Source organism: Suricata suricatta, chromosome 11 (assembly GCF_006229205.1).
Source record: "Suricata suricatta isolate VVHF042 chromosome 11, meerkat_22Aug2017_6uvM2_HiC, whole genome shotgun sequence".
In the NCBI taxonomy this organism is placed as follows: Eukaryota; Metazoa; Chordata; class Mammalia; order Carnivora; family Herpestidae; genus Suricata; species Suricata suricatta.
This window is the reverse complement of record NC_043710.1, coordinates 87,889,071-87,903,599: the sequence shown is the minus strand read 5'-3', so window position 1 is coordinate 87,903,599 and position 14,529 is coordinate 87,889,071. Positions and strand designations below refer to the sequence as shown.

General features: G+C 48.6%; 1 protein-coding gene and 1 long non-coding RNA gene across 6 annotated transcripts in view; one reads left to right on the top strand and one right to left on the bottom strand.

The window, feature by feature from the left end:
- Window positions 1-10,070: 10,070 nt before the first annotated feature.
- KIRREL3 (kirre like nephrin family adhesion molecule 3) overlaps window positions 10,071-14,529 on the bottom strand; it is a 548,409-nt gene continuing 543,950 nt past the window's right edge. For all 5 annotated transcript variants that reach the window (XM_029956333.1, XM_029956335.1, XM_029956336.1 and 2 more), the window contains 2 exons: window positions 11,095-11,181; window positions 10,071-10,552 (listed from right to left, as the gene is read on the bottom strand). In XM_029956333.1, the coding sequence (XP_029812193.1) occupies window positions 10,109-10,552; window positions 11,095-11,181 (531 nt within the window). In that variant the 3' untranslated portion in view covers window positions 10,071-10,108. The remainder of the gene's footprint in view (window positions 10,553-11,094; window positions 11,182-14,529) is intronic.
- Window positions 10,161-14,286, top strand: LOC115306114. The gene is made up of 3 exons (XR_003915193.1): window positions 10,161-10,520; window positions 11,101-11,332; window positions 13,916-14,286. It is a non-coding gene; the product is annotated as an uncharacterized LOC115306114 (long non-coding RNA).

Sequence of the window (14,529 nt, the reverse complement as noted above, 5' to 3'; positions counted from 1 at the left end):
CCCAACCCCAGTGCAGATTGAGTCAGTCCTGGCCCAAGGTCAGAGTCAGGAGTAGAGCTTTGATGTGGAGTCGCTGGAGGGGGTTTTTTGGTGTTCTGAGAAAGGGACTGTCATTCTTCAATTAGCTCAACCAATGGAAATGAACTGCCTTCCAGCCTGCCTGGTACTGATTAAACATGCCCTGAAAATGAGGCAGGAGGGGAAGCAGGGAACGGTAGGGGCAAGTCCACAACTCGGGGACACCAGGCTCTGCCACTTCATTCTGTATGACCTTGGGCCAATCATTTCCTTTTCTTTTTCTTTCTCCTTTTTTTTTTTTTTTTTTAACGCTTACTTATATTTGAAAGAGAGAGAGCACCAGAGGGAGAGGGGCAGAGAGAGGAGACACAGAATTAGAAGCAGGCTTCAGGCTCTGAGCTGTCACCACAGAGCCTGATGCGAGGCTCGAATCCATGAGCCCTGAGATCATGCCCTGAGCTGAAGTTGGAGGCTTAACTGACTCAGCCACCCAGACACCCCTGGACCAATCATTTCTATGTCTCTGCTCCTACTCCTATATTTATTGAAACGAGAGGGTAGGTCCAGCCAATGAGAACCACTTATATCAGAATTATCTGGAGGGTGATTTAAAGAATGGATAACTGGGTCGTATCCAGGCCGCTGGGGATGAGGCCCAGGACTCTGGAATTTTAACAAGCACCCACAACCACTGCTCCAGCAGTCTAGACTCCAGGATGATCTCACAGCCTCTTTCAACTCTAAGGTCTGTGCGCACAGCCCATCCTAATCCCTGGTGTCCGTGAGCTGTGTTAATTAGACGTGCGCGCTTTTCTCCCGCGGGCAGGCGGGCGGGGCGGCGCGCGGGAGCCACAACTGCTCTCAGCTTGCCCCGCCCTCAGCGCCGGTGGCGGAGGCTGGGGCACGCATGCGTCCTAGATGCGGGCGCGGGGCTGGCCTTGGCGGCTGTGGGAACCGGGTCTCGGGGTGTCCGTGGCAGAGAGGGGACCTCCCGCAGTCTGCCCTGGAGGCCTCTCGGGGTGCCGACCCCAGCGCCCCGCCTCGTCCGAGGCCGGCGCCTCCCTGGCAACCGGCTTAGGTCCCTGGCCTACGGCTGCACGGGGATGACGGGGCGGGCTGCGGGTCGGCTCCCTTCTGTCCTGGTTTGCTCAGCCAGTGCAGACCAGGGTGCCTCTGCCTTCCGCTGGGCCTCCTTTGCGTCACCTACGTTGAATTCACCGAGGTTGGTGTGATACAGGCTTGGACAACAAGGGAGCCAAAGAGATCAGCATCCAATGTAAACCCTAGAACCAGCCCTCCTCCATAGAGGGGGAAACTGAGGCCTGGAGAAGTGAAGGGACCACCTAACTGGGCCAGGCAGAGTTTAGGCCCTTTACCTAGATCAGGAACCCATTTAAATGATATTTTATATTCACATCACATGGTGTTGCCTTAATTTTTGGACAGTTCGGGTTTTTATTTACACTTTCCGAGGACATAAGTACATCCATTTGTTTTTACCCCAGAGGCTGTCTAGCTTATGAAAAATTTGAGCTTGGAAACAGTTCTGTCTTTGAGACAGTAAGGTGTAGTGCACACAAAATATGAAAGTTTGGTTCGTGGGTTCTCCCTGCTCTGTCATGTAATGAGCCAAGTACACCTCTGTCCCCTCCATCTGAAAAAAAGTGGCTATGCATGCCTATCTCACAATGAGGGTTTAAAGATCTAATAGGAATATGGTTGTGAAAACATTGTGTAGACAGTGAAGTATGATATAAATATTATATTGGAAAGCTGCCTTTTATGATGAAAAATACCAGAAAGCATAGGAAACAGGTGAGGTACACATATGCAGGGCCAAATATTTGCCCAGGTACTGAGTATCATGGCTGGTTACAGAAAAGTCTTTGTCTTCAAATCACCCACAAGCTAAGTAGGGGAAGGTAAGACATTGGCGAAATGACTCAAATGCAGGCTTGGCATAATCAGACAATGAACAGTGAGTTCAAAGTGTTCTCTGGTAGTGGATTTCAAGTTGAAGTCAGTTGCCTTCCAGGTTTTTGGAGAATGTGGTTTCTTGGGCGACAGGATCCATTTTGGTGGCATGCAGCATACCACAGGAGGTTCCTAAACTAAGGTTGCGAAGGACAAGCTGAGAGTTGGGCCGCTCTCCTCAAGACCCTCTGACCGTTTTGATGTCTTACTTATAGCTTCAGAAAACTATTTGTTAGTATTGAGTATTCCCATGGTTCTGTACCGGAGGCAGATCCAGGAAATCTTTCCAACTTAAAAGTTTAAGGAGGACATATGTGTGTCTGTAGTGATAGCCTGTTCTCCTGTCTCGTTCCTTCTCAGTGAGTCTACCTCTCTTGTGAGAGATTTTGGGGATCCTGTGCCTGAGAAGTGAACCTCGAGTCTGATTAGGTGTCAGACTTGGTGGGGAGAGCCCAAATGCATTCGGAGGCTCCGCTTTGTGTAAGGTGATTACAGAGGGCTGGGAGCAGGTGGGAGAGACCACCGTCCTGTCTAGGGAGGTTAGCACAGAGGATTTGATGAAAGTTTTTTTGGGGAAAATGAACTTTTGGGGGTTGATTTCAGGGTCCCAGGGAAGACCAACAATTTAAAGCCCACCCACCCCTCATGAGAGGCATGGTTTTCTCTCTAGAATATTGCAAGACTGGGAGGGTGGAGCTGGGTGGAAGGCATAAGAGAAGGCTCAGATGTTGAAATCACCCCAGGGGATAGAAGTTGGAATTACTGAACTAAGCTATTCCAGAACCATCTATTATTCTGAGGCTTCCTAAAACACTATTTACATACATCACCAACTTTAACACTTGAGGAGTATCTTCTCTTGCTTAGAAATGTGTTTCTCTCCTAGAGAAATAACTCACAAGAGTAAGGATTAGAGTCTGGTACAGAGATTCTCTCCAGTTCTGTTCTTTTTTTGGTGTAGATTTATGTCCCACTGATGTAGACCCTGCTTGGCAGGACAGCTAGAGAAACTTTTAAAATAAAAGTCAGAGAGGAGGTTCTTGCCCCCAAATTCCTTCTCCATTCAGTAGTTCTCTGAAGTATGACTCCATTAGTGTCATCAATATGCTGCCTACTCACTGGGCAGCAGGGCCTTTTAATTTCCTTACAAAGGGGGTGGAAGTTGTTTCTTTTAATTTAATCCCCCTGACAATGTCTTTGTCTAATTGAGGGTGACCTTCAAGGGGATGAATCCCCAGATTCAGCTCCTATCCCGAGTAGCACTTTTCCCCTTGCATAATTGGGAACAGATTTCAGAGAAGCCCCAGTTAATTAAGACCCAAAGTCTCCCAAAGAAGACCTGTTTCCCGAGACTTCATTTACCTTGTCTTTGAACACTAATACTTTAGATTCACCACACAGAGGACAGTTATAAGGGATCATTAATTGAATGGTCTCATGGTGTTCCAAGATACTTCCAAGGGCCGTAGGTTAAGAAGCAGTGGCAGGATCCACTCTCACCACTGTTATTCAACACAGTGTTGGAAGTCCTAGCAATCAGACAACACAAAGGAATAAAGGAATAAAAGGCATCCAAATCAGCAAGGAGGAAGTCAAACTTTTGCTCTTTGCAGATGACATGACACTATGGAAAACCCAAAAGACACCACCAAAAATCTGCTAGACCTGATCCATGAATTCAGCAAAGTCGCAGGAAATAAAGTCAATGAATAGAAATCAGTTGCATTTCTACACACCAATAATGAAGCAGCAGAAAGATAAATCAAGAAATTGATCCCATTTACAGTTGCACCACAACCCATAAAATATCTAGGAATAAATCTAACCAAAGAGGAAAAATCTACACACTGAAAACTATAGAAAACTTCTGAAAGAAGTTGAAGAAGACACACACACAAAGGAAAAACATTCCATGCTCATGGATTGAAAGAACAAATATTGTTATAATGTCAATATTACCCAAAGCAATCTACATGTTCAATGCAAATCCCTATCAAAATAGTACCAACATTATCCACAGAGTTAGAATAAATCATGCTAAAATTCATATGGAACCAGAAAAGACACTGAATAGCCAAAGCAGTCCTGCAAAAGAAAACCAAACCTGGAGGCCTCACAATTCCAGACTTCAAGCTGTATTACAAAGCTGTAATCATCAAGACAGTATGGTCCTGGCACAAAAACAGACACATACATCAATGGAACAGAACAGAGAACCCAAAAATGGACCCACAAATGTATGGTCCACTAATTTTTGATAAAGCAGGAAAGAATATGACAATGAAAAAACGACAGTCTCTTCAGCAAATGGTGTTGGGAAAACTGGACAGCGACATGCAGAAAAATGAACCTGGACCTCTTACTCACACCATCCACAAAAATAAACTCAAACTGGATGGAAGACCTAAACGTAAGGCAGGAAGCCATCAAAATCCTAGACAAGAAAACAGGCAACAACTTCTTTGACCTCAGCTATAGAAACTTCTTACTTGACATGTCTCCGGAGTCAAGGGAAACAAAAGCAAAAATGAACTATTGGGACCTCATCAAGATAAAATCTTCTGCAGGTGAAGGAAACAATCAGCAAAACTAAGAAGCAACCAATGGAATGGGAGAAGAAATTTGCAAATGGCATATCAGATAAAGGGTTAGTATCCAAAATCTATACAAAAGTTATCAAAATCAACACTCAAAAACAAATAATCCAGTGAAGAAATGGGCAAAAGACATGAGTAGACACTTCTTCAAAGAAGACATCCAAATGGCTAACAGACACATGGAAAGATGCTCAACATCATTCATCATCAGAGAAATACAAATCGAAACCACTTAACACCTGTCAGAATGGCTAAAATTAACAACTCAGGCAAGAACAGATGTTGGCGAGGATGCGGAGAAAGGGACCCTTTTGCACTACTGGTGGGAATTCAAACTGGTGCAGCCACTCTGGAAAAAAGAATGGAAGGTCCTCAAAAAATTAAAAATAGAACTACCCTATGATCCAGCAATTGCACTACTAGGTATTTATCCAAAGGATACAGGAGTGCTGTATCAAAGGGCACATGCACCCCAGTATTTATAGCAGTGCTATTGACAATAACCAAAGTTTGGAAAGAGCCCAAATGTCCACTGACAGATGAATGGATAAAGAACATGTGGTGTATATACAATGGAATGTGACTCAGTGATCAAAAAGAATGAAATCTTGCCACTTGCAACAATGTGGATAGAAATAGAGTGTATTATGCTAAGGGATATAAGCCAGGCAGAGAAAAACAAGTATCGTATGACTTCACTCATAAGTGGAATTTAAGATACAAAACATGAATATAAGGGAAGGGAAGCAAAAATAATATAAAAACAGAGAGGGAGAGAAGCCATAAGAGACTCTCAAATACAGAGAACAAACTGAGGGTTGCTGGAGGAGTGGTGGGTGGGGGGATGGGCTAAATGGGCAAGGGGCATTAAGGAGGACACTTGTTGGGCTGAGCACTGGGTGTTATGTGTAAGTGATGAATCACTAAATTCTATTCCTGAAATCATTATTACACCATATGTTAACTAACTTGGATTTAAATAATAATGATAATAATAAAAAGCAGTGGAAAGCGATTCCTTTGCATAGCTCAGGCTCCCTCATCAGGAAGCTAGGGGGTGAGGGCATCCCAGCTCTGGGGGTGGACTGTCCCAGAGAGGAGCTGTGGGAACGTGGAGTGGCAACAGGGATATAGACCACACTGCAACGATGTAGCTTGTGAATGGCCTATGTTCACAAAAGGCCATTTAAAGATGAGGGCTGTGTAGGAGTAAGACAAAAACCAAAAACTCAACAACCTACAGGGCCTGTAATAATGAAAGCTTTTAGTGTATGTCAAAGACTTTGCCATTAGAGAGAGGGGGGAGATGGACCCAGGAGGAATAGCAGTTAGAGAGAGAAGGGATGATCCTCCTCTCCTTATAACAAAAACGTATTCATCCAGGGAAACAAATCTTTATTTTTAGAAAGACGACTCGCTTGAAATTTTCTCGTTTTTCCCGGCTTATGACCTAGTTAGGAAGACTGAGACATAGGGGGTTGGGGAAGAGAGGACTGCAGCCTTACTGTTAAGAAGGAGTAACCATAGGAGTGAGGGCTCTGTTTCGGTGATTCTCAAAGACTGCTGGTAATTTTAATGCTACAGCTGCAAAAGGCTGGGGTAGGGTTACATTTCCTAAAAACAGCTCAGATAAGAGGCTTTTCAAAGACTTTTGTAAAAGGGAAGTAAAATGTAAGATTTAGCTGAGATGCCATTGGGCTACATCCAAATGTTTCTTTAAAGAGGCACACCAAGCGGTCTTTTAAATAAAAATCTATATGCAAATATAGTTTTTATTTAAATATGTATACTTTAATTTTAATAAAGTTTATTGTGTAAGGAACCTTCCTAAAGCATAAACTAACGGCAGGACTCCCCTTGGTCTTTTCATCTGGTGCCCTCACAAACCGCACACCCGATACCTGGGCAGAGCTAACAGAACTTGGGGTGTGTACCTTGTGATTTCTACTCTGATTCCGTAGTAGCAAACGCCCTGCATCTCCTGTATGCCTCCAGTGCAGGCAGTGAGACATGGAATTCCCTTTGGCTCCTTTTCCCCAGTGCTGAGAAGCTTCCCAAACACTGCATCATGTTTGTTTTTCTTTCCCTGGGTCCTCTCAACTCCGGAAGCGGCAGAGACAGCTTCGAGGCCTATTACTTTAGAGCACTTGCTACAATCAGCTTCATCAGAAACGGATTTGCTGTGGTCTTCTAGCTCACCACGTGAGGGTGCTTCCTGTTCCATGAAAGTTGAAGAGGGACTGGAAATGACCCTGGGCTTTCCAGACTGATAGTGAGCCTGAGAATTAGAAACCGGGCTCCCATCCAGGGACTCGGAGCCAATAATGAATTTTAAAGCTATCAGAAAACTGGATACTGGCCTTGGTGGGGGTGGGGTTGGGGTGACTGGATACACAGAATAGCTTTGTTTCCCAGGAGTTGAGGTCTTTCCAGGTCGTCTGGGAACTTGAGGTGGAGGATGCCGGTCTGCCCGCCTTCCTAACCGAGCTGTGGTCCGTCCCTGCTTAGCCTAACGCTCCGAGTGGGAACGAGCAGGTGACCTTTAGCGTCGGCCATTTTCATCATATTCTGGGACGCCAGTGGTCTTGAGTTTGTGCTTCGGATGGAAACAGTTTGTAGCGGAAATCACATGAGTTTAAATGTCACATTTGCTACTTGTTAGCCCTGTGACCCTGGGCAAATCTTTTGGCTTCTTGAAGCCGCATTCCCTCGTCAGTAAAAATGATGATCCTGTGTAGAATTCTCAGGGTTAAGTACAAAGAGTACAAAGCACTCATTTCAGTTAATTTGAAATCCCCTCTAGGAGAATTCAGGACTTCCCTCTGCCTGAAAACTTTTTTTCTTTTTTTTTTAACCCCTCCCTTTACCAGTTTCTTGCACCCTCACCCTTCAGCAAGAAGTAAATGGGCCTGGGGACAACCGAGGAGTGTCCGGAGTGCAGCCTAGGCTCCTTCGCAAGGCCCCAACTTTCCAGAAGCTCCAGGCTTCTGTGTTCTCTTTCACCAATGCCTGACTTGTGACCTTCTAGGCCTTCAGCAATTCTTTGCCGTGCTTGTGCGTTGGACAGAGCATGTGGGGTTGGGCCCTGCATGGCTGCGTCTTGACTATGCAGCCTCTGTGCTCTCTGTTGGTCTGCCAGTGACCGTCCCTGTTCTCACCCTGGAATACCCGACGGTCAAGAGGGAGAGAGTTCCTTCTATTCTATAGGAGAACAGGTTTCTAGCTTATTCCTCTGGTTATGATCATATCCCGGGATTCCAGGAAAGAATGGGTCCCTCCACCCTATTCTGAGAACTGGGTGTTGTGTGTATAGCAGGGTCAAGGCACAAGGGGCAGGATGGGTGTGGAGATGTTTAGGAGGTGGATTTACCACCCACCTCCAAGGCTGGGGAAGGCTGGGAGGAATTAACAGACTAGCCTTGAGTCTACATCACAGCATTTTGCATCTGGTTTTATATCCTTGTTCCTTATTGACAGGGACAAAACACATCCAGGAAATAAGAAGTCTTGTCAAGGTTAACTGTGAGCAAGCAGGGGCCAATTTCCTGGCCTCTGTGTGGGGCCAGGATTGGTGCTAGGAGCAGAACAAGGACTGGGATGTACACTTACATTTACATTTCTTCTCAGTTTCTACCCCCTTGGGCTTGGGGGCTCCAAAGGAGGTGAGCTAAGGAACTGGGGAATTTTGAAGCAATAGGAAATAGAGAAGTAGCGGAACCTTCCTCTTGGTGGAGGCGCTATGAAGATTATATAGAACTTGTGGTTGGGGCCATCCAAGGAATGAGGGCTTGGAGGGAAGCACAGACTTTTGAGACGAAGGTTCTCATGATGGGTAATGATTACTGGGGAAGGTTGGAGAAGGAGGGTCTAAACTAAGAGGACCCTTCAACCACAGGGACACTTTGGGTCTTCCAAAGTTCCACTTAGATCCTGCTCCTGAACCAGCACTCTGACTTGCCCGTACCTATCCATCCCACCTGGTCTGCCATCACTCCCTGGAGCCTTCCATTCAAACAATACCATTCTTACATTATTTGAGTCTCAGAGTGTTTGGGTGTTGGGTGGCATAGGCTCTTCGAAGAGGGCCTCCTGCCCTGAACCGCTAATGGGAGCAGCTTCCTTTGCAGAACACTGCTGAGAGAAAGGCCTAGAATGACCCCTTTAGAGCCCAGTATGGCCACGCTGCCTCTGAGTGTATGTGGCATGGGTCCTGCGTTTACACGCCCTCTGGGTTGAGCCCGTCCACAAGGAGAGGAGCCCGCCTGTCGGTGCTAATGCCACCTCAACCAGAGCCACCACCTGCCTTCGTGATCTGGGAAAACTGAATTAAAGAAGGACAAAGAAGCATGTGTTCCCAGAGCATACCTCCGGGCTCTTGGCTTCCTCCTGTGACTCTGCAGGAACAAAAGGACAGAACGGATTTGTTGGACTAATGGCCCTAACATTTATTTTCAGGTGGTGAGTAGGCGGGGAGATGTGTAGATATACTTTCTTTCTTGCCTGTAGAGTCTTACTGAGGACAGGACCATTGTTCCTTGTGTGGATTTAGGCCCCTGGAGGTTCATCAGCTGAGAAGGGGAGTCTCACCATTTGAAAGACCTGACCTCTGGTCCCCTCAAGCCCTACATGTCCCAGGAAACACTCTCTCCAGTGACTATTTGAAGAACCCTGGCTAGAGAAGCTCTCACACTGCTTATATTAACTCTAGTTGTGCTGTAGGGGAGGAGGGCGGTACACGAAGCCAGGGTGGGTGGGGTGGCAAGGGGCATGTCCCTTGAGTTTCCCCAAGTGTTCCCATGTTCCCTCTTGGCCCTCCCTCGCCCAGGACACCAGTCTCTGATTGACCCAGTCCCACCTCAGAGTTCAGAGGCCTCAAGTCCAAGGACAGAACTGCAAGAGTATGGACACAAAACACCAAACAAGTTGGGGATGGGCTGGTGGCCAGTGCAGTGGGACAGGTGCTCCAGGGCCATTTGTGCCTTCTCAGCATCCAGGGTCTGGGCTCTGAGCAGCTGGGGGCACTGGGGTCTCTGAGGCAGCTCAGTGCCTTGATGGGCTTCACCCCTCTTCTCCCCAGGGTTGTGGTGGAGCACAGACACGGGGGTAGGGCTGTGGGCAGCAATGGGTAGAGCGCATGGGGAGGCTGGAGAGCGGTCGGCAGTTTCATTAAAGCAAAGTTATAGCTGCCTCTGGTGCCTGTGGGAGGGACCTCCAGGAAAGGGCTGGGGACCAGAGTGTCCGGTACGGAGCGCAGTGTACTCAGCCACGTCCTCTGACCACGGAACACACCCCCCCCCCACCCGCCCCGCCCCAGCACGCTGCAGCTGGGGACCCAGGTTTGTGCTTGATCAGGGTTTCTGAGGAGGGTGGTGGCAGAGGTGCTCCGGGGGGCCTTTCTGGAGGCGGTTGCTTCTGGGGTCCTCCACGCAGTGTGCCCCCCACCCACAGTCTTCAAAGAGCCATCAGGTGGCGCCCCCCCCTCCCCTCCCCGCCCTTCCCCAGCCCCTGGTTTGGGATCCTCAGACGTGAGTCTGCATCCTCCGCTGCAGGGGTCGGCTGGGGTCAGAGTTCTGGGAGGAGGACTGCGAGTGGTGGGAGGAGGAGGCGGAGGCCTTGCTGGCCTTGTCGAACTGCACGTAGCCGTCCTGCTTGCCGCTGCTGCTGACGCTGCTGTCACACTGCGTGTCCAGGAAGGAGCTGCTGTCGCTGAGTGAACCTCTCTGGAACTCCCGCTCGCAGAGCTCGATGGACGAGCTGCCCATGCCCAGCACGAACCTCTGCCCGTAGTCGTACAGGCGGCCCTGGCCGCTCAGGGTGCTGTAGATGTTGGTGAAGGACATGCCCGTGGGCACTCGCTGCTTGCCTGCGGGACGCAGGTCCGGCTGGCAGCTGCTTAGCGAGATGGTGGGCGTCGAGTGGTGCTCTTTAAAGGTATTGACGCTGTAGTAGCCATTGGTGGGGTCCTGGGAGGGGCCAGAGTGAGAGCAGCATCACTGGGTGGGCAATGATTGTGGGGGATCATTGCTTTCTGTCTGGGCTGAGCCAGTCCTTACACAGTAAGGGCTGAAGAGACACAGGAGGAAGGGGACAACCGGGGACATGGAAGGAGGGGGTGCCAGAGGGGAGGGGGCTGGCAGGTGTGCAAGTGTCAGCAGGGAGGCTCGACCCCACAGGGGTGTAGCACTGGCTATGTGTCGTTATGTCAGGGCAGAGTAAAGCCGTTTGAGAACCAGACTTCGTTTTTTGTTTTTGTCCAGAACATGGATACTTAATTTAAAATTGTTATTTGTGAGGAAGCTGTAGGAGAGAACAGTGCCACCCAGCCTTAACTCGCTTGCCTCCTCTGGCAGGTGAGTGTCTTCGCTTAGGGAGAGAATAGGCACCCGTCCCCAGGATGCCCTCTGGCCTCTCTCTGTTTCCTGTCATTGTTTGTCTGTATCTGAGACTTGGGCGTTGGAGCTCCGGCTTCCACAGCTGGGACTTACAACCCGTGGCTATTTCTTACCTTCAGGTTCTGAAACTCCTTCTCCTCCTCTTTGAGGACCTCCAGCTGCTTCAGTACTGAGTCTTGTTGGAATTCACCGCGGTCCATCTACAATCCAGAAATGGCTGCTCAGTGGATTGGAGCTGGGCTAAATGTTCACTTCCCCCGAGGAAAAGACAGAGAAGTGAACTCGAAAGAGCCTTGTCATCTCTGCCTCCCCCTTCCCACCTCTTCTCACTGCCTGGCCCATGGAAGGCAGGTAAAGGAGTCAGGAGGAGATTTCAGACATTGTCATTGTTCTTGGACCCTCTGCCCATCCCCCCCCGCCCCCAGAGAAAGACAGAGGGGTGGGAGAGGGGGTCAAGTGGGGGAGGAGCAGTTTGCTGAGACCACACTTTTCTTCCCTTGGCTAGGGTATCTCACTTGGATGATTGCATTCAGTCCATGGAGCATTTACTGAATTGTGGGTCAGACTTATGCAGATTGAGGTGCATTCAGATATAGCGGTGCTCATCAGGGAGCTGGATCTGTAGGTAAATCATTACGGGACCTTGACTGCCGAGCGTGGGCTAGGGTCCTAGCAGGTCAGCTCATTTCCCAGTGCTAGGCTTAATGAAGGTCTTTGGAAAGAATCATAGTGCATAACTACCTGCGAGATGCTGGTAGCAATAGGGGCCACGCCTGTTATTCATAGCAATGACTTAGATGTCCTAAGAGTTATCTCTTAGCAGAGGCCAGCGAGCCTAGGGGCAAGGACTGCTTCCTGCTTCTCTTTGGGGATCCAGCACACTTGGTACAGCACCTTGTATATTGTGGTCATTGACCAGAATGCTTTTGGGACGGAATCATATGTAATCATTCTGATTTGTCATGCCTAACACAGTGCCCGATATACAGTAGGGCTGTCACAGATGTCACGTTTATGTCGCATGGATGAATGAAATGGCATAGCTCTAAATCACTGAAAATTAAAATAAGACTGAAGGTGGAGAGTAAAGCATGCTTGGCACATGGTAGGTATGCGAATCTGAATAACCACAGTGATGCTTATTCTGTGGCACATAGAGGCTTCCCCAGTGTCCTTTCTGCACATGACATGATCTAGGACAGCCTCCCACCCACTCCTTGAGCTCGGGTGTTTCTTGTCCCTTGTGACTCACTTTCTTGGTCTCTTTCTGGAGCCTTATGAATCAACCCTCTAGAAGGCTTGCATCCTGTCTCACTCCAGTCAGTGCTCTGGTTCTGCCTGGATCAGAGTTCTTTCCTACCAGATCCACCTTCTAGCCCTGCCTCTCATCAGGCTTAGAAGAGCCATACAGGGGCCAGGGGGTAGAGTGAGTGGGGGACTAAGGTCTCCCCAAGGGGAGGCGTAGGGACAGAGCCCTCAGCAGGTCCCTCCCCCCCAACCACCTGCACCCTCTTAACTGACCACTGGACAACTGGCAATCTTTCTCAAGGATTTGGGTTGAGGGGGTGGAGACAGTCTGAGGCAATCAGAGTTGAAGGGCATTTAATGTCCTATTCGGGATGGAGGATAGGCCAGGGTACTTCCACACCAGCCTTGATGAAGCCCATCTACAGAGACGCCCATCCCTTCTCGGATCTAGGTTTCCACTCTTGTGAGGTTAAAGGCTCTACCATGTCAGGTGCTGTGTTAGGCCTGGAGGAAAGAGACATGCAAAGACTTGGGAACATGCCCTTGCGGAATTCTGAGAAAACTGGGGAGCTGATGTGTAAGCAGAGCAATGCACTATGAAAGAGGAGCGTGTTTGGGGGGAACAAGAAGTGTAGGTGGCTCTGACCGCAACAGGAGGACAAGGATGGACAGTTACGGAGGAGGTGACATTTGAACTGATTCTCATGGGAGAATGTGAAATTCAGCAGACAAAATCAACAGGCAGACGGAACAGCCTGTGGAAAGCCTCCAAGGTGTAAAAGACTCAAAGGCCAGGAACTGCAAGGTTTTGGAGTGTCTGGAGGGCCGGGTACATTTGGTAGGAAGAGGGAGCTAAGAAGGCCAGCAGCCGCATCTTGATGAAGGAAGAGGGGCTGATGATGTGGTTGGTGGTTGGAATTTATCTAATGTTTTATTTATTTTTGATACAGAGAGAGACAGAACATGAGAGGGGGAGGGTCAGAGAGAGAAGGAGACACAGAACTGGAAGCAGGCTCCAGGCTCTGAGCTACCTGTCAGCACAGAGCCTGATGCGGGGCTAGAACCCACGAACGTGAGATCTGACCTGGGCTGAAGTCGGAGGTTTAACCGACTGAGCCACCCAGGCACCCCGGAATTTATCTAGTAGACACGGAGAGCCACTGAGGGATTTTAAGTCGGATAGTAACAGGATCCAATTTTCGTTCTAGAAGGACCCTTTATGTGGGACTCTGGAGGGTGGACCGAATCAGATGGTAAAAAAAAATAATAATGTCCGAGACCGCTAAGGTGTTGTAATAGTCCAGGGAGCCACGATGAGGCCCTCATAGGGGAGTATGGTGGGACAGAGGCAAGGGCACACATTTGAGACATTGTTTGAAGTGCAAGTGAAAGGACCTGTGAATGAGAATTAGAAAGAAAAGACCAGTGAGGAAAATGTCTGTTTGATTCAATGATGTTGGGGAGCATCTACCAGGGACTGTGAGGCTTGGAGACAAAGGGATGAATAGGCAGATTGCTTACCAACTAGTGGAGACAGATAACGGAAGGGGTGACTTCAAAGCCACACAGTGGCTAACGTTTCTTGAGCACTTAACCTTGTTCCCTGGAGTCCAAGCCTTTTCTGGGTTTACCCATTCAGCTGTCACCACGGCCCTGCATGCTATGACTTTCATCTTCACTTCACAGGGGAGGAGACTGAGGCACAGAGAAGCCCATGCCCTCCATGCCTTTGCCTGCTGCTGCTACTCCAAGCTTTTTCAACCATGACATAGCATGCACTAGAGTTTTCTAGCACGATTTTCCAGATTCCTGCTAATACAGCTGGGTGGATTACAGTCTGTCAACGGGAATCAGGAAGAGGAGGGGCAGGCTTTAGTTTGCTGGAAAAGTTATGAGTTTGCTTCTGGTAAGCAATCTGGTTTCTGAAGAGGAACCTATGTTTCTTGCAGACTCTTTGGGGGATGGGGTGGAGGAAGGGCAGGGCATGTACTAAAGATCTATAATATTCATGTGTGTACAGAATTCTGTATTATACAACAACATATTATGGCAATTTATGAATGTGTCTTGTCTCTGTACCAAATAGTCAGGTTGTTTGAAAGCTGGGACTGCGCCTTGGATGTCTTCGAGTCTCCCCAAATGCCAAGTGCAGTGTAGTAGACAGATGATAACTCTCTGTTGGCTGGGAGTGGGTGTCTGACTTATTATGGGGGGAGGGCACATCTTGACCGATGCTCTACTTCTGGAGAGCATCCAGGCCACCAAGAAGCCTCTGGAACCAAGACCTTCAGGGCACAGAG